The sequence below is a fragment of the Trifolium pratense genome, linkage group LG3 (genome assembly GCF_020283565.1).
Source record: "Trifolium pratense cultivar HEN17-A07 linkage group LG3, ARS_RC_1.1, whole genome shotgun sequence".
NCBI lineage: Eukaryota > Viridiplantae > Streptophyta > Magnoliopsida > Fabales > Fabaceae > Trifolium > Trifolium pratense.
This window is the reverse complement of record NC_060061.1, coordinates 52,350,172-52,370,775: the sequence shown is the minus strand read 5'-3', so window position 1 is coordinate 52,370,775 and position 20,604 is coordinate 52,350,172. Positions and strand designations below refer to the sequence as shown.

General features: G+C 31.5%; 3 protein-coding genes and 1 non-coding gene across 4 annotated transcripts; 1 reads left to right on the top strand and 3 right to left on the bottom strand.

The window, feature by feature from the left end:
• Window positions 1-4,676, bottom strand: LOC123913293 (thioredoxin-like protein CITRX, chloroplastic). Its single transcript, XM_045963983.1, has 4 exons — window positions 4,372-4,676; window positions 3,398-3,520; window positions 934-1,014; window positions 1-399 (listed from the first exon to the last, which is right to left on the bottom strand). The coding sequence occupies exons 1-4, from the start codon at window positions 4,594-4,596 to the stop codon at window positions 283-285; spliced, it is 546 nt and encodes a 181-aa protein (XP_045819939.1). The 5' UTR covers window positions 4,597-4,676; the 3' UTR covers window positions 1-282.
• Window positions 4,677-7,753: 3,077 nt separating this feature from the next.
• On the top strand, window positions 7,754-9,824 carry LOC123913292 (trihelix transcription factor ASIL2). Its single transcript, XM_045963982.1, has 2 exons — window positions 7,754-8,643; window positions 9,239-9,824. The coding sequence occupies exons 1-2, from the start codon at window positions 8,032-8,034 to the stop codon at window positions 9,644-9,646; spliced, it is 1,020 nt and encodes a 339-aa protein (XP_045819938.1). The 5' UTR covers window positions 7,754-8,031; the 3' UTR covers window positions 9,647-9,824.
• A 2,305-nt stretch (window positions 9,825-12,129) lies between these two features.
• TRNAN-GUU lies at window positions 12,130-12,203 on the bottom strand. Its single transcript has one exon. It is a non-coding gene; the product is annotated as a tRNA-Asn (tRNA).
• Window positions 12,204-13,919: 1,716 nt separating this feature from the next.
• On the bottom strand, window positions 13,920-18,842 carry LOC123913291 (aspartyl protease AED3-like). The gene is made up of 3 exons (XM_045963981.1): window positions 18,232-18,842; window positions 15,377-15,851; window positions 13,920-14,659 (listed from the first exon to the last, which is right to left on the bottom strand). The coding sequence occupies exons 1-3, from the start codon at window positions 18,685-18,687 to the stop codon at window positions 14,301-14,303; spliced, it is 1,290 nt and encodes a 429-aa protein (XP_045819937.1). The 5' UTR covers window positions 18,688-18,842; the 3' UTR covers window positions 13,920-14,300.
• Between the last annotated feature and the right edge of the window lie 1,762 nt (window positions 18,843-20,604).

Sequence of the window (20,604 nt, the reverse complement as noted above, 5' to 3'; positions counted from 1 at the left end):
TTCCTTTCAATAACAAATTTTATATTTGAATAGAATAAACTTACAATAATGCTAAGATGTCTTTCTATAAAACATCACACGTGATACACTACATCATATGTCGACCTCAAAGGCTCAAACATTACATAAACTATCATACAATTTATGAACTTCAAAAGCCAAATTCATATGAATTGGTTAGCACTTCAAATCTGTCCCAAAATAGGCTACATTTAAACCAAACAGCATATTGCAAGATCTAGAAATTTCAACTATGTCAGGTGATGAGTACCCTTAACTGTTTCACATTTCTTTGTCAATGATATCTCTCATCATCTGTATTGGTATAAGACCTTCAGTTCGGATAGCGTCTTTTTTTGGATCAGGACTAATAAAGAAAACCGTAGGCAGCCCTCGAACCTGAAATACATGAAAAGTTTTAAGTGTCGTTTAGAAATTTTCACATCTAAATTTGACTCAAGTTTTCAATAGAGTGTATCTACAAAGTTTCGTAACATTCTGATAAGGCCTCGATTTATTCTGAGTTTAAAATAAAAAGACGTGAAAAACCGCAATAGTAATTAATAATTGCATACTTAGAAATTGTATTTTCATGAGTTTTTTGCAGACATTCATTCATTCATTCATTCATTCATTCATTCATTCATTCATCCAACAATACATACAATGTCTCCATGCCAAATTTCACATTTTTGCATGTGTTTAGGTCTATTGTTCATTGTCCCTTATAAGGGGTCTAATCTAGACTTGAAAGTTGGAAGAAACAATGAATGAAATACCAATTATTGTCAGCAAAAGAAGCTATGTGCATGTTTGAATTCAATTTCGAGAAAGTCAAAAAGGCTTTTTCCCTCCATTTGTCAAAAAGGCTTTTTATGGATCTTTACCGAGTATTTGTAAATGTATGAATTGCAGACAAAACAAGATTATTACCTGCATGTCACGTGCGAACTCATACTCATCATCTGTATCAACCTTAACAATCATCGCATTTTGCTCGTACTCAACTGCAAGCTGCACAAATTTATTGAAGGTTACTTCTGAGCTTTCGAATTAACTACTCTTTATTGACTAACATGTGATTTACTTATAAAAAAGGCTTAAAATAAATACAGTTTTAGTCTCTCTATTTTCTCAAATTCACGATTTTGGTCCTCCTACTTTATTTTTCACAAATTTGGTCTCTATACATAGAGGGACCAGAACTTGACACTTTAGTCTCCAAAGAATAACCAAAAGTGTCAAACATCCTTGAAATATTGGAGGACCAAAAGGGCAATTAACCAAAGTAGAGAGACCAAATTCACAATAATAATATGTATTCGAACCAAGTTCATGAAAAATAATATAGCGGGCCAAAATCGCGAATTTATAAAAATAGGGGGGGGGGGGGGGGGGGGGGGGGGGGTCAAAAGGGGTATATTATATTCATAAAATTGTAATGCAATTACAACTGCAAAGTTGTTTGCATAGAATAGAACTTAAAACTCATAACCAAACCAACTAGGACTCATGGACTCATGGACCTAATTCCAGACACGTCGAATGATTCATCATGATTAGAAAACAATATAAGCTTGAGCTCCTTCAAAGAGTATTCAATACTCCCGGATCTATTATAACCTTAAGGTGTCAATATATCATTCTCAAGGACTATAAATCCGAATATGACACAAAGTTCCATATATAAGCTTGTTTTGCTGCATTTGCATGCAACCAAAATCCGAGCATCTATTATTAATTGTTTAGAACAGAAACTCCGACTCTAAAGTAAATAGATAAATATGCACAAAAGACACAAATCATTGATCAGTGACCTTAACTGATTATGCTTACATATCAGACAGCAGAGTGAATCCTGTAGTTTTCTATTATGGAATGCTTAAGGTTACAACGTACACAGCTATGATTAAATAATACATTCCAAATTACCAGTGAATGAGTCATACTCAAAACCAATGCATTCATTCAATAACAACCAAAGCCGTTTCCCGTTAAATTGAGTATCAATGCATCTATGTGTGGTGAAAAATGTAAAAGAACAAGTTCAGAAGTGCTGAAAACATTAAACATCTTATATTGTCACATGGGTAAAGTACCAAAAGGTAAAAAAAAAATTGTTTATTAAAATATCAATCTACGTGTATCTCAGCATTGGTAGCTGTTTAGATAAACAACTTAATAAATGCTTATAGCATACACGCTTATCATATATGTGCTTATGTATTTCTATAACAAAAGATAAAATAAAGTCAAATTGTTTTCATTTGAGTTATAAGTTGTTTGAATAAGCTATCATGAAGAGTTTATGGAAATAAGCTGGAAACAATTAATGAACATGTCAAAAGTTGTTTCCGTAAGTTCTTCCAAATAGTCACACAAGTGTGTAAGCCAGTATATAACCTTAAATAATACTACAATCTAAACAAGCCATATGTTGAATTATATTTATAAGTTCTTTGGAAATGTTTGAATGCTTTATTCCATGGTGCTAGTGCATTGGTGACGGCTTAGCCTTGTAATCCCAAGAGACTGTGTCCCAATTCTATAAGGGACAGTTTGCATGGCCTAAGTGCCTTGCATTTTCTACTTCTTGTACAAAGAATAACCTAAATATAATTTAGAGTTATACCTTACATAAGTCATTAAAGCAACTGTTAATTTCTGCCAATAATCAAGTTAAACCTTGTTGTTGCCAATTCATTTGACTTCTAGACAAGTTAAACTCTACTAGTCTGTTGTACTTCCAGGAAAATCTTTGTTGTTTGAATTGACTTATTTGAACTTATCTATTGGTATAGGCACTTGTGAGAATGTTTGGGAGGGACGAGGGAGAGCTTATGAAAACGGCTTATGACATGTCCATAACTTGTTTTTAGCTTATTTGCATAAGCTCTCCATGATAGCTTATGAAACAACTTATAGCTAATATAAAAACAATTTGTATTTTTTTTTTGTCAAGTAGCCTAATGGCTAGAATGTCACCCCTTAAAGCGAAAAAGTGGAGAATCTCGGGTTCAAATTTCAGCCTCTGCAGTCTGCATAATGCAATGTCCCTACCAACTAAGCTAAGCTCACGGGGACAAACCAATTTGTCTTTATTTGACCTATAAGCACTAGTATGTTATAAGCATTTAATTAAGTTATTTATCCAAACAAGAGTTTATTCTATTTTTTGGTGAATGATTAATTTCACAACCCAAAATCTACAAAACTATAATAGAACTAAAATGGTAATCTTAAACAGCACATTCTTTATCCGGGGATGATTGAAGAAAACATGCATTTCACTAGCTCAAACTTTGAAACCAAAACATGTTATACACAACTAATCTTCATAATCATATCAGAACAATGGTTAAGTATTTTCTGAATCTAAATCAATTAAGCCTCATACCATTTCAATTTCTTGAGCCATTAAGATGCATGGACCACACCATGTTGCATAGAAATCAATAATAAGAGGAACATTTCTTTCTCCTTTCATCAGCTCTTGGATTTCTTGAGCTGAAAACTTTTTCTGCAAAATCCAAAACATCAATCAACGGCATTAATACAAACACCAAACATCAACTAGCTAATTATTATTTTGGTTAGAACAATAACACTGGTTCAAAAGAAAACAGATACGAAAACTGCAAACAGAGAAAAACAAGGATTTGATCACAAAGTTTGACCAATTTTGCCTACGTCTTTAACTGCAGAGTGGCTGCAATGCATTTCTATTATCCAAGCTTAGAATTACATATTACAACTTCTACTTAAATACTATAATCCAGTTCACAAGGATACCTATGAATTTTTCGAATGACCAATATGCACTTATCAGTAAACTACAATCTACACCCAACAATTTTCGTATATATTTTCTTCTTTTCTAGAGCTCCTATTTTATTTTATTATTGGTGTTAACCTTCCACTTCCCAGGGGAAGGGAGCCCTCGTAATCCAGAGTCCAACCGGGAGGTAAGTAAAGTCGGCCAAAAATTGTTTCTCCCAGAAATCAAACTTGGGTTTCCCAAACAATTCATCCTAGGGTAACTCATTAACCAATTGAGCTCAATCGCCAGAGCTCCTATTCAAATTTGACTCAGGAAAATCAACAAGCAATGTCATTACTACAACATCAAATTCAAATTTGAACTAATGAAACTAGAAAAAAGAAGAAGATTTTCTTTCCTTTAATTCTTTTCTACAACTCCAATATTGATACCACAGGAATCCAAAAGGGTCTAAAATTGAATTTAAATAAATAAATAAAAATTCAAATTATCTAAAGTTTCAATTTTTATAACATAGGAACCATGAGAGGAAAAAAGAAGAGACACCCAAAATTACTATTGAGAAAACAAAGACATTAGAAGTAACATACCACAAGATAGTCTTCTCTAATATGTTTTCCTTTAGGTGGTTTGCAAAGCAATTTTCTATTGTTGTTGAAGTGAGTTGTTGTTTTTGTGGTGAGAGGATAAGAGTGTTGTTGATGTGTTGAAGATGAAGAGGTGTGAGGTAGAGAAATAGATAGAGGTTTGGAAGAAAAGGGTGAAAGAGTGGTTAGTCTGTGAAGTGGAAGAGTAAGAGAATGGAAGAGAGCCATTGATGATTTTGAGTGAGGAAGAGAAAAAAAAAGGGTTTTTGAGTGAAAGGGGTTTATCTTCTTCGGTTTGTCTTTCGCAGTTCACCAGTTTAATTTACTGTTACAGTTAATTTAAGTTTTAGATTTCACTTCAGTTTCTTAAAAAAATAAATCATTTCTCATAAGTTATCTTCCTCTTTTATAAATATTTTCTTTTGAATTTTGGACTCTTTAGTCTCTACTTAGCTTTGAAGCACGAACACAAACACGGACACCGGACACGACATGAACACTGACACGTCGACACCGATAAAAATTTGGAAAAATGACATAATTTAGTGTAATCATAAGTGTCGGTATCGGACACCGACACCGACACGTGTCCGATACGGACACGTCTAATCCGAGGAGTTTCGATACTTCCTAGCTACTCACTAGTCTGTAAATTCCATTTATACCCTTTGGACAAAATTTCACATGTGACTTAAAATATAAATAGTCTAACAAAAAATTTCAATTTTACCCTAAACTAATCCCTAAAAATTTCATTTTTGCCCTAAAATCTAACCCCTAAAAATATCAACAATTTTGGCCAGAGCGCGGACAACTACCCAGACTTGTTGGGCCTTAGAACCGCCCCTGCTTCCTCTCCCCGAGTTTTGGAAGATAACTTTCGGAATGTGAGAATATATGCTAGCTGGTAATTTTTGTGATTTCACTTACTTTTCGACACTGAATCCCTCAAAAGCTCATATTTTTTTCATGTTTTTTGGTCTCAAAAGGTTACTTCATTTTTAAAGACTTTCTAAACTCCTTTGACATCTAAACCTTACTGGAAGACAAAAATCAATTTTTGGGGGTCCTATTATCAATTTGATGGCATAAATAGCAAATTATTTTTCTTTTTATTAAGGTAAAGCCCCAACTCAAAGCCCAAATCCCTAAGAAAAGAACTTTGAAAAACTTTAGGCCTGTTTAGGAGTGGCAATAAAATCCATTAATTCACATGTTACTATAAAATATACCTAAATCGAGACAAACTCTATTATAATTAGTTAATTATAAATAAACAGTAATTTTTTTATTTATTTTCATCACTAATATCTGGCTCATTAAACTATTTAATCTGATTCGAAGGTCAGTTCTAACATCATTAAAACGATCAATTTTTATTTTCAAAATTTACTAAAATTTTTAGTTAAATGATTTGGTCTCATTGGCAGCCACTAACGATCTGCGACAGTGATCTAAATTTCATTCAACTTTACATGTACCGTGTACGAGTCGATTTTAGGTGTTTTTAATATTTAGTTTTAAAGTAAGTTATATTAATTTTGTGAGATTTGATAATCACGTCAATAAATAATGTCACCTCATTGTAAATTTGGAGAAAAATTGTGAGGAAGAGTGGAAAACTATAAAATAACTCATTAAATGACATAGAGGAAAAATACAAGGGGTAAAATCACTCAAATAAAAGTTGGAGGGGTTAAAATTTGCCTATAAATAAGCCTTCTATGATGGTATGAGAAATTAGGTTTAAATTCAAGTGAAAATATCTGGCCTAACAATAACAGTAACTACGACTTGTGGACTAATATTTAATATTTTTTTTATGCGATATTTAATATTCTAAAGGATCGACATTTTATTAGCTAATGGGAAAAAAAATGACAAAAAGACATAAAGAACCGATAAATCAAAATGGTCTATAACTAGCTAGGTATACCTTTTAGAATGGAATGACTCACTAAACCCTCAACATCTTTGTTTTCATTGACGTGGCATATTATGATTCCTCTCTACAATGACCAACCATAGTCTTCATTAGAAAGCCATTTGGAGTAGCTTTGATTTTAGTGGTTGTGCATCACCAAAAGACCTTTCAAAAGGCACATGAATATAGATCAAGAAAGTGCATTTTGAGAGAGACAAGTAGAGAAAAAGTGGACTAAAATAAAGAAGAGATGGAGAGAGAGATATAGCAATATTAGTTTTAGTGACGGTAGCACATTGGCTGGTTGTGGAGGAAATTGAAATTAAGAAGGCATCTTCATTGTGTTGTTGGTGGTGAATACTTCTCAAATCTATGTGATGACAATTCAATAGAAGAATAATTATTCTCTTTACAATGTGCTTATTAGGTATAATTAATCAAATGTTTAAAATAAATTTAGTTTTTCACAGGTTTCCTTCATCAGGGATATTCTTATTTGAAATACTCTATGCCGGACACTAAATATGAATATCTCTTTTAGTTGTGATTCACATTACTTCTTTATATTATGAGAGTTTAGTTCTTTTTGTTTTGTTGTTTTGGGTAAATAGACAAAATGACTTGGGTAGATAGACGAAATGATCAAACCATTATAAACTCACATAAACAAGTGAGGGAGCCGGAGTTCGAACCCCGATCATAACGTCTAACCTAACAATTTCAATATTTTTACTAGTCAATAGTTTTACTAATTGAACTAGGATGTCTGGACGAAGTTTAGTTCCTTCTACTAAACCTAACCGTCATTTATCAATAATTTTCAATTCTAGGGAAAAATAAATAATTAAATAATGTGATTTTTTTTTCTTTCACCATCAGTTTAATCTGATTTGAGGATCAGTTCTGACATCAAGTAGTTCCAGCTTCTTCCAACCGCAGTCACAAGAAATCAAATTGTAATCCTCCTTAATAAGTTCAGCGCCGATGTGCAATATTTTAGAGAAACATTTTTTGTGATGAAAATTAGTCTAATTAAGGAAATGGGTGACAGAACCATGTGATAGACCCACCACTACCATGACCCTTATGCTAGGGCCAGTGGATGTCTTGGTTGGCTTCATAACAACGCTAGCATCCAAATAAACTCAACCAAAAAACCAACATACACACTATTGCTCACAATCACATTACACCATCAAACACCACCTCTCTCCCACAAAATAATATAAAGCAACAAAAAGAAAAGAAAGAAAAAGTTAATGCATTGACATCATTAACTTATTTGACAAAAAAGTGAACTTTTTTTCCTAGCCATTCTTTTCTTTTCCTTTTCATAAAACAAAAAGAAGAATAATCATTAATTTAATTTTTAAAAATATATAAAAATAATAAATAATCACTAAGGTATATAAACTCTATCATTTTATTCATAAAAGTTAATGCATTTCTATCTACTAGATTATGTTAGTGAACAAAATCTATGGTTTATTACAAAAAAGAAATGAAAAAGAAAGTTCACTTTCTTTCTAATGCTAGTGGCCATCTCTCTCTCTCTCTCTCTCTCTCTCTCTCTCTCTCTCTCTCTCTCTCTCTCTCTCTCTCTCTTATTATTACCCTTTCATATTCTTAGCCTCATGTGAACTACAAACTTTGTAACAAAAACATGTTATCATCAAAACACAACAAAGTGTGAAAAAATCTATAGTAGATGGAGGATTTTATTATTATCAAAAGAAGAAATGAATGAAAACAAAGATCAACAAAACCCTCCAACATCACAAGAATCACCAAGAAAACAAAACATTAATATAGGAAGTGGAAGTACTACAAATGAGAGACTAAAAAGAGATGAATGGAGTGAAGGAGCAGTAACAACACTTCTTGAAGCATATGAATCAAAATGGATACTAAGAAACAGAGCAAAACTCAAAGGACAAGATTGGGAAGATGTTGCAAAACATGTTTCATCAAGATCAAACTCAACAAAATCACCAAAGACACAAACACAGTGTAAGAATAAGATTGAGTCTATGAAAAAAAGGTATAGATCAGAATCAGCTAGTTCAGATGTTTCAGCTTGGCCTTTGTATTCAAGACTTGATCTTCTTCTTCGTGGGACAGGACAATTATCTACTACAACAACAGTAGTAGCTTCACAATTGCAACATGTAAGTAGTAATAATAATAATAATAATCATCATGGTTTGGTTTTGTTGGAACCTTCTTCACTTGTTGTGTCACAAGGACAAGAAGAAGCTCATCAGTCACTAGCTCCTACTAGTGTTGCTAATCCACCAATTGCAATTGCTCAAAATTCACATGGATCAAATGGGGTTGATAAATTACCCAAGGTAGATTAATTATATAATTTTTTGTTTTGGGTTATTTTATTATATATTGTCTTAATTTTTTTTTGTGTCAAGTAGTCTAATGACTAGAAATTCACGTTGAGGTGAATAAGTGAGGGATCCCAGGTTCGAATTACGACCCTACATATAAAATACAATATTCCTACCAATTGAGCTATGCTCATGAAAATTATCTTGAATTTTGTCTTAATTTTTTGAGTTAAATATGCTTTTAGTCTCTACGAATATCTAGAATTTTGTTTTTAAGTTAATTTCATCCTTTATGTGAGTTAAACAATTTATGCATAGTAAATGTGAAGATTATTTTTTGGTTCTTCATTGGATTTTTTTTTCCCAAAAAAATGTAATGTATTTATTTTTTAATCAAGCAGTGTAGAGGTCTAAATATAGCTAGCAAATATTATTATCGTGAAAGATCAACCAAAGTTGACACAAATATTATATACATTGATAACGAATTTTACACATGTATCCGATCATATTTCTCCTCAGTTGCAATATTATTTCTTTTTATTTACAATGTAGTAACAAATTGAGTTCCGCACAAACCTAAATATTTATAATTTTTTGATTACAGGAAGATGAGTTAGAAACTAAATCATCTGACCATATAGCTAACAAGAATCCGGTGGACACGGATAGTAGCACGCCCGCGCTTTATAGCGAAAAGGACGAGCAAAGATCGAAAAAGAGGAGAATACGAACAGAGAAGAATAATAACAAGAGACAAAAGAAAGAAGCAATGGGAATAGCTGAAAGCATAAGGTGGCTAGCAGAAGTAGTTGTAAGGTCAGAACAAACAAGAATGGAGACATTGAAAGAGATAGAAAAGATGAGAGTTGAAGCTGAAGCAAAGAGAGGTGAAATGGAAATCAAGAGAACTGAAATTCTTGCTAATACACAACTTGAGATTGCTAGAATATTTGCAAATGTTAATAATAAAGATAAAGATGTTGATTCATCATTGAGAATTGGAAGAAGTTAATATATGTTGTATTTATAATTATATCACAACTTTGTAGTTCACCTAACTAGTGAAGAGATCACCATATGATAATAATTATAATCTCTCCTAATTAACTTTAATTGTAGATGGTTAATTGTAACCTTCTCTTCAATTAATTAACAAATGAAGGGATGCTTGTTTATTGTTTCTTGGATTAATCTCATAGTTCTATAAACCTATATATTAATGTATAATTATATATTTGTTTGGGAGTCAGGAAAAAATCTCTTATACATTAGCTTATTCATAGTCAAACAACTCATAATTAAACTTCAATAGGGAACACATCGTCTCCCACATCATTATTATATCTAGATCCATTTGTCACTCTCCTAACAATTTGAATCACGACTTTGATACTTGTTAGGGAAATCGGAGGAGCATCGAGAGCAACAACAAACTAAAAGCAATCGCCACTAAGAGATCTTGACATCATATCTCAACATAAAATTTTAAAACATGTTTCATATTGCCCCTAAAAATAAGTTACATGTTGGTACATAGACCAAATGGTGATCATTGCAAACCCGCACACACAAAGTAAAAAATAAAAATTTCATGTTAGTCATAATTGTCAGACAAACAATTGGGAGTTTAGACGAGTGCAAATATAGTAGAAAGTGAGTTAGTCGAAAATGTAATATCCCAAAATTTAGTAAATGAGAAATACTCATTTATTAATATAACCTTATATTAGGATAGGAATTTAACCAAGGATAGATTAGTAAACCCATAAAATTAGTAAGGGCAATTTAGAAATTTCTAGAAATGTTAACTTATTATCAATTAAGTAACCTAAATGTAAATAAATTGAATTGTAATGCACTAGTGGCATAGAAGTAATTAGTTAGAAGCTTAAGGGTGAGATGCATTTAGTGAGATAAGTGTATAAAAATAAAAATAAAGTTTTCTATACCTCCTCTTTTTCTTTCACTATAAGCATTTGCATGTCATGGAAATAGATAGTTTGGGCTCAATAATGTTTCTTTTGAAGGGTGTAAATCCTTCAAACTTGCTTATCCAACATGACTTCGTTAAAAGCTCCGAGAGATCTAAACCACGTACCTCCTCTTTTAAGTTTAGATTTGCTCAGGTCGGTTTGACCTAGCTTTTTTTTAGCTTATGTAAATAGCTTATCCAATATAAATTAAGTTTTATATTATTTTATAAGGCCACACTAGTAAAAATTGTAAATTTATAAGCTATTTTATCATAAACTACTTTGACAAATTTATAATAATATATAAAAATTACATAAATTGTTTACATAAGCTCTAAATAAAAGGAAAAAAGTCAGGTCAAACTAGACCTTAGTCTAATGAATTTTTTTTGGCCTTCCTTGGTTCCCCTGAAACGTACATTTAACACTCTTAATTTTGTCATTACATATGATGGGATGGGATGAGGAAACACCTTATTGATTATCTCTTGCTGGAACGATTTGATTTTGAACTATGTATTTCAATACTATTTTGGTACCTTCAACCAAAGATCACATTTCAGTTGTTTTATTTCCTTTTAAAAATCATTGAAAATTATGTGAGTATTATTTCCCTTTCTTTTAAAAAAGAGAGTTAAACCACTAGATTTGTTCTAGTGATGAGGGGTTTGGGTAACATGCATGAGATTTTGGGTTCGAGTCTCATTGTAAACAAAAAAAAAAAGTTAAATAACTTTTTTGTCCTTGTAAAATCTCAGCATTTCATTTTTAGTCATTGGAAAAATTTCTTCAATTTTTAGTTCCTACAAAAATTTTCCAAGTAGTTTTAGTTTTAGTTTTAGTCCCTATCGAAACAAAATATATACAATATATTATTATATTTTTAAATGACTTTTCGCAGTCATGTTTAGAATATTATAAAAAGTTTCTCCACAAAAATTCAAAATTTTCTTGACATGGGATAAATTAAATATGAACTTTTTAAACATAAAAAATTCAAGATAAAAGTAACAGAAAGTTGAACCTCGAAATCAAATTTTGAGATCATTTTTGTGCACAATTTTTTTATAATGTCAAATGAATCCCTACCATTTTCAAGTTAAAGACAAATTAGTATCTTAATTATAATTGGTCGGTAACTAATTTATCCTTTATATAAAAAATGTTAGGGTTGAATTTAGGAATATGTGTATAACATTAAATTGGATTGTAAGAAAATTGTGAGGAAACATTTACTAATTCTAGTTTAAAAATCATTAGTGAGGAAACATGTGTAAATAAATAGGTGACAAGAAATTAAGTTGCATGAAGCATTTCATTTTGTTAACTTGGTTTGATGTAAATCTGGAGTTTACGACTTCTCTATCTTCGTATTGGAAAATGGTTAAAATAAATCATGGAATGCTTAAAAGTTCAACCTTGGATTGTTGTTGTCAGCAAATAACTCAAATAGCAACGAGGTTCGAGTAAAAATAAAATTCTTTTAAATTTAGAAGAAAAAAAAACAAACAAAAAAGAATTTCGCTAGAAGGAGGGGTTGAACCTCCGACCTTGTGGTTAACAGCCACACGCTCTAACCAACTGAGCTATTCCAGCATCTTGTTAAATTTTTTATTTACATTATTAAATAATAACTATAGCGTACTGTAGAGTCTTTTCTGTATCAGCAGCTACGTTTTATTGACTTTTTTCTTTTCCACACTTGGAAATATTAGAATTTATTGACTTTTTTTTTTTTGTGTTGATAACATTGACTATAAATACATAATTTAAAAATGTTTTCCTTTAGAAAAGAAGGAAGATAAAGACGATTTATTGCATGATCCGTGAACTTGATAAAATTTGAGCTTGATACTTCATAATGACGATTAGGTTATATGGAACAACACTTCGATTGTCCAACTCAACATCATTTTTCACAACAATAACACCTGCACCTCTAAGCCTATATACATGATAACCATTATCATTTTCTGACACATAAAATGTTGAGAGTCGGATGAGTTTCTTTCAATTAGTGAGTGATTGATAGGAAAAAAATGTTCAAAAGACATGTTAATTAGCACCCAATTTAAGTAAGTGATCATTGAATTCAAATGTTTAATGAACTTTATTTAAAGATGAATCGTTTGAACTATGATTAAAACAACGTTTTAATAAATTTTATTTATTTTTTTAGCCGAATTTTAAATTATCAAAATCCATTTCTTTTTGATAAAATCAAATGATTAAGAAAAAAAAATTATGCTCTTTTGACAAACACTATTAACCCATATCGGTTGAGGATAAATTAGCTAGATAAAGACTGATACACAAATAAAAGAATAGTGAGTGTGAACTTCAAGAGTTTGATCTAGTCTTGTCTAGTCTAGTAATAAAATGAGACATGTCTTGAATTTGGGAGGCCTCAAATTTGAGTTTCGTTAGTGTTTTTAGAAGGAGATAAATATAATTGTTTTTTGGATTGAGGCATCATCATCTCATCTTAAATTTACTTTATAAAAAGAGAAATTCAGTGTAAAAAAGAGTCTTGCAATGAGTCTTAACTCTCTAATACCAATTACCAGAATTTAGGTTGAGTTGTTCTAACATAAACTTATAAAATTGACTTCTAATGTAAAGACTGCTCATGTTTGTTAGTTTGGGTTGTTCTAACATATTTTGAGGCCTTATTTTATTCAATATAAAATTCTTAGCACATCACCTTACACTCATGACAAAACATTTGAAGTGTGACCTGGGTGGTCTAATAACACTGATTTGATAAAAAGTGGCCCAATTAATTTTGAATAGCTCTGATATAATTTTAAAATTTTATTCCTAGAATTGAGAGTTGGATTTAACTCAATTCTACAAAACTAACTTGTAAAGTAAGAGTTGCCACTCTTTATAAACTATAGAGTAAGAACTTATATATTTAGCTCACCTATTGTGAGACTCACTTGTAAAAAAAAAAATGTTGTGGGACTCTTAATATAAATGTTGCCTATAAATGTTTTTTTTGCCAATTATGATCCATTCAACCTAATTTTAGTTGCCAATTTTGGTGGGACTGGGACATCCATCCATAATGCTAGGGGCACATTAATTTGGAGAATGGTTTTCCAAGAGCATTATGAGTCAACCAATGATTAGCTGATGTTTACTATAATTGTTTTAATCTCATAAGGCCTATTTTATACGGAGTATATGTTTTTATATGTGTCTAATTCATGCTGATATGGTTTTTCTTTTGTGACAAAGTTAAACACTTTAATAATGTAACAGGTACACATATATATTCAAACAAAATCATAGAAATATATACTTGCATGTACTAAAAAACAGAATAGGAAATTTATTGCATGATCCGTGAACTTGCACGATTTATTAAACATTGAAGTCTCACTAATTCAATCAACTTGAACAAAAAAAGACATAGATCTAGCTAGCTAACAGGTACATTATATACCCGTGACACTCACTCACCATTACAAAGCTACAAATATAACTCAACTTTAGAAATTAACATGAATTTAAATCAACACAATATAGAGTTCTTAGCTCAAAATCTATCACCATATGTAGTTAGAATCAAACCTTACCATATGCTAAAATTAAACCCATCAATATAAATAGAGTACCATATTACCATTATCCAAACAACTTTTCTAATGCCATATTGACAAAAGATTATGTGTATTAACCGTTTAATTAAGTACAAAGCTCACGAGAAACGCCAACCCTAGAGTTAGGGATGTCGAAGAGCACACGGTGGTTTTGTTGTTGCATGTTGGCTATCACGTTCAACACTGAGTTCACATTATCCGGTGCGGCTGCCATTGCTAAGCATGTGGTGCTACCGGCGGTGCTATGTATAAGGATGTTGTCTTCTGGCAGTGTCACGTTCATGCCTGAGAACAAGAATGTTATTGTGGGTGCAACTATTGGTACGTTGTAGCATGTGTCGAACCCTCCTAGGGATGTCACTATGAGGTTTGGCCCAACTCTTCGCCGGAACTCGTCTCGGACTGCCACATAGACCGGTTCAACTAGCCGGGTGAATACGGTACCTAGCAATGTTTAACAACAAATAAAAGAGTCATGGCATGAATATGGTAAATACTAAATAGTAAGCTTAATTATAATTAGATATTAATGTTGTTTAATTTTAAAATTCAATTGATGATATGCATTGTCTATATAAGTAACTTTTTATGTTAATTAGTAAGATGATTTTTATTTCTTATTATCATATATCTTCACTTTCAATCATGGTTAATTTCCTAAAATTAGGGTTTAATTTTGTCAAAAGGCATGTCAAATCATGGTATTGCCCGGAGTAGTGATGCTGATGCATAATATAATCCAATCACATGTATAGCAATATTTTGACTCAATTTGCTACAATTCAATTTCACCTAGTAGTGGAAGCATCGTGACATGTAGGGCCTTCATTTTTTGGATAAATAAACAAATTCAATGAATACCATCATTATTAGTAAATTTTTTCTTTATCTTCTATAATGATTGAAGATAATACTCAATCATGTATATTGTAGCACAAAAGATATATATTATGAAGGGTCTCATTTGCACTTCATTTTGAGAAATCAACAAGATAAAAAGGAATATTAGGCATAAAAATACTCACCAAGATAAAAAAGAAAATTAAAATGTGACCATGTCATGCACAAACTAAATTTCTATATAATATATGTTGTTGTAAAACATTTTTTTGTTGGAGAGAAATGTTGTATATTAGTGACGATTAGGTAAAAGGATGTTACCAGAATCAAAGATGGTGCCAGCTCCGGTGGTCGGATTGAATGCCAAAGCAGCCGGAGGAATATCGACGATTCTCCGGCCAACCCTAATTGCTTGCAAGTTAACATAATAGAGTGATGATCTTCTAGGATTTTTGAGAAGAGGAGTATACTTGATCTTCTTGGGCTGAGCAACAGGCCCAAGTCTTAAAGACCCAGAGAAGTTAAGAGACTTGAAACTTGGTAAGCAGTAAGAGAATGTGGATTGGTAGAGGTTTTGGGTTTGAGATAAAAGTGATAATGGGCCTCGGCCCAAGCCCAATAGACCTTGTGGTGGGGTAGATGTTCCAGTTGTTTTTGAAACACAACCAAATTTGTAGATAGGAATTGGATCAGTTGCTAAGGTAACAGTGTCTTGAACCAAGTTAGCTGCAATAGAAGAACTACCATAGGTGAAGTTGAAATTGCATGTGCTCACACCACAACTTGGGTTAGGAACCTGAAAAATGATGAAAAAAAAGAGAGTTTAGTACGGTGTTTGTTTTGACTGTGCTAATATAGTAGACACACGTCTACACGAGACTCTCAAATTATGGTTCAATTAGTTCAATTCAATCTATATATGTAAAAAGTATATCAGATTTAACTAACTATGATTCAATCGCTTCAATTCAATCTAACACAAAATTAGTCATGAACACCATATATTTATTCAACTTTTAAGTTTGGCTTAATTAGTCTTTTGGTCCCTTAAAGACATTTTAGGTTTCACAATGGTCCCTTAAAGAAAAAAAGGTCCGGATTGGTCCCTTAAAAACACATCTGTTTCTCAATTGGTCCTTTCCGTCAATTTTTTACAAAAAACGTTAGTTTTAGTTGACTGGATTGTGGATGCCATTAAGTGTAAGTGGTCTACCAAAAACCTTATTAATTTTTAAAATTTTAACCATTGGAATTTTTTGTTATATTTGGAGTTAAAATTTAACGGAAAGGACCAATATGACAAACATATATGTCTTTAAGGGACCAATCCGGGCCTTTTTTTCTTTAAGGGACCAATCCGAGCCTTTTTTTCTTTAAGGGACCATTGTGAAACCTAAAATGTCTTTAAGGGACCAATAGACTAATTAAGCCTTTAAGTTTTAAATTGTTTTTCTCGCACCTAAGAACCAATGTCCACACTCAATAGTATAGAGTGTTAAGATATGGTGTCTATCTAAATGATACATTTTGTTTGATCAACTACGAGTAGTAGCGAATTAATGATTGAGATTTCACTGCAAAAAATTAACACTACATGCAGATGATATGTTCTCCAATCTGACTGATTCGGTCCAATTTTTAAAACATGATTAGAACATTGAAAAAAGTGCATTGAGAAAATTCCAAGTCCCGTGAACCTTTGCTTGCCATATACCAGCACATAGCTTTCAAAGATTTTGGATTCATTAGATTGGGCTATATATGTAAGTCAACCCCACCCACAATGGGACAAAAGTTGCAAGTTTCAATGTAAGTAGAAAATGGATTACATATATTCACTAGTCTGATGCAGTCATCGGTCAAGATCTAATAACCGTTCGATTAAGATTAGACAGTTTAAAAAAAATTAATTTTTATTTAATAATATAAAAAATACTATGTTTATATCTGAACCGTCCAAATAGTTAATAACACATACTATATGTCAGTATGGTCAGTTTAACTGCACCCCATATGTGTCCAACGTAAGTAATGGTCCTTTCTTTGGGGTCACTTTCATGCTGAAATTACCCTTGTCCGTCAAGTTAAGGTAAAAGATTCGTGCCATGTCCTAAGCCATGTGAGCTTTTGTCCAAGTACTGTAGAAGATAATTTTAGCAGTTTGTCTAGGATAATTTGAGTTCTATATTTAACGTATTTCTTTTAAAAAAAAAATAAAAATAAAACTGCATGTTCCATATTTGAATATAATTGAAGGTGTACAACTTAATAATATCAAAGTTAAGATTTATAAACTATTATGTATATTAATTTTTTTCTTCAATTAGTTTAGCTTTAAAATTGTCATGTAATAACAAATTAATATTGTATTTGATTAGTACAAATTAAAACAGCCACATTTGACAATTGTGATTAGTACAGTGTGGCATTTGAGGTCACGTGATTCTAATTTAATTTATAAATAGAAAAATGACAATTGACAAGCTAAAGAGTATCTTAGGATTCTGATGAGGAAAAAAAATATAGTATCCTATGTTATGATGCTGATTACTAAATAAAAAATTGTAAAGTAATTTTTAGAAATATGATTTTTTTAAACTATATAGAACATTTCAAATACTGTAATAAAGTTAGCTAGGCACTAATAACAAATTAATAGGACAAATACTTTGGAATAACTCATTGCACTGAAAACATGTGAAGGAAATTAAAAAAAAAGGAGAAAATCAAATATGATGATAGTGGTTAGGTAAAGAACTTGAAAAAATTCTTATAAAAAAAAAGAAATTGAAAATTGAAACAACTCGTAGTTTTAAATTGCGGTTTGTAACAACAATTATAGTTGTAATATAAATAGTTGTCAGTCGTCAGGATATCAAAGTTCATAGCGTTATTGTTATCATGTGTGCAACCGCAATTTAGAACCATTATTTTCTTCCATAGGTACATTTTAGATTGACTGTGAGATTGATAGAATTCTAGTGAGTTGTCGTAATGTTAACAAAAACTACATTTTAGAGTTTCACAAAACCACGATGCTAGCATGATTCTACCAAACTCACCGCCAATGTAAACAAACACCTAGTCATGAAAACCACGACAAGAATCCACATTGAACATATAAAGAAAAATAAGTTTGTGTTAGCAAGATAATTGAAGTTGATTATAGTTTTTACCTGTTTGCATTCAGGAGCAGAACAACTAACATTTTTAAATGTAGTTGATTTTTCAGGAGCAAACAAAGAAGAAGTGCAACCATCACAAGCAGTACAAGGAATCCAAGCAGCATCATTACTAGTATCCATAGCCAATAGCAAAGTTTGAGGTGGAGTACCAATTTTAGCCCTAACAATGTAAGTTGGACTTTGTATGATTTGTCTACCAGAAGCAATAGGTACAGTTGATTTCCTAGCTACTAAACTATCAAGGAATTGAAGTCTAGTTTTGTCTTTGGCTTGCATTTGTAGGACACTTTCTTCAAATGAAAGTGGTTTTGATGGCCTAAATGGGGAACATGGACTGAAGACATGGATAACTTGGAGTGTTGAGCTATGGTCTTGGACATCACATTTGGGGTTGAGTCCTTGGACTATGGAGAGGAATAGGAACAAGAGGGATAGTGTGAGTTTCATGGTTGTTGAGGTGATGTTTTGGTACTCATTCACTTGACTTAGTTAGTACTATATATAGTAAAAGAAAAGGCAAAGACCTAAATTGGTCTTTTGAGATAAAGTAAAGTGATATTTATCTTCTCAAAGAAATTACACAATTAGTTTAGTCTTGGAACCGGATTTGCTACAATTACAGCAGGATATCTTAATAGATCTAACCCTCTGATTTGGTACTTTTTTTAAAAAAAACTTGGTATAACCTTGACTTAGTACTAAATAAAAGAAAGGGCAAAGACCTAAATTGATCTTTTGAGAAAAAGTGAAGTGTAATTTCCCTCCTCCAAGAAACTACATAATTAGTTTAGTCATGAAACTGAATTTGTTGCAATTATAACAGGACCCTGTAACGGATCTGACTTTAAAATCTAAATTGTATCATCTCAAATCATCGGTTGGTATTGATCAATGTGAAATTTGTTGGTATTTCAAGTGTATATTGAGTCTCATTATTGGACGGAAAAGTAGACGTCGAACACTTTATAAGTGAGAGAAATTCTTCAAATACATTAAGATTTTTGAGTAAAAGTGTGGTGTCTAAATCTATGATATATATCTTTCATTTGCTTCATCCTTGTTCCTTAATTTCCCTCTCTCCATTGAAAGAACAAACTCACATGGTGTGCGCGTTCATACATGATGTTGAGTGAGTGGTGCTAAATCACAAACTTTCAAGCATAATGTAAGACGTCCTTTAAGATCACATATTGTTGTCCGTAGCTAATTGTAAATGTAGTATATGTATGTTACGAATACACACAAGAATTCTAAACAACATTTATTTGTGTGTTCTTAATTTAAAGTAATCTTCTTTGTTGATTATGATTTATGATCTTCAAATGATTGATATTCATAACACGGGGTTCGAACCTCACTCCTGCATATATAATGCAATGTTTCTACCAAGTACTATCATTTTTCGATTGTTAATACCATAAATAACTACAAAAAGGACTACCCTCGTGATCATGAAATATAAATTTCTTTGTGAATTGCGTGAAAATAGGATACTCTAGATTCGGAAGTCTAAATTTACAGGGACATATTAAATTCATATATTTTAGTAATATATTAAACAATATTATTGTCACGAGGTCACCTTTATTATATACGTAAGCACTTAATAGAAAGATTATGTTTACTGAGAAACAAAAAAAATAATATATTTACTCGTACCAAAAAAAGAAGAAGAAAGATTATATATATGTACAATTGAATTGAGCTCAAATAGTTAATGATCTACTCTTAGAATAAATGATTTGAAAAAACTCAAGTTCAATTTCCCAACAGAAATAATTATTACCGACTTTACTTACCTCTCGTTATCTAGTTTATACTACATTAGCTAATTTAACTTTTAAAAGTGTCTTCTGATCCTAAGGGCACATTTGCAAAAATAAAAATATTCTCTTAAAATTAATGCATTTAATTTTTTAAACATTAAATATTTTACATCATTAAATACTAATTTACTACTCTTAAGTACTCCCTTAGTCCCAAAATATAAAAACTATTTGACTACTGCACGCACACCAATGCATAACTTTGATTACGAATATCTTTAATTGTGCATTAGTAAAAATTATAGAAATTTGATATTTTGAAAATACTCGTCGAAACAAATCAAACAAGATCTTATATGATAATATTTACATTTATATACTTGTAGAAAAATACGGTCAAAACAAGACATATGAATAGTGTGCATTTAATCAAATGAGGTCGTAATTTTATATGTGCCTTTAGGACATACATTAACATGATTTGACAAGCTAGCTAACATATTTAAGGGCGAAAATATGATTAATGAAAGTTTACTCCTTTGAAATATTTTAGGGTTAAGATTTTTTGGGGTATGAGGGTGAAGGAAGGGTATGGGTA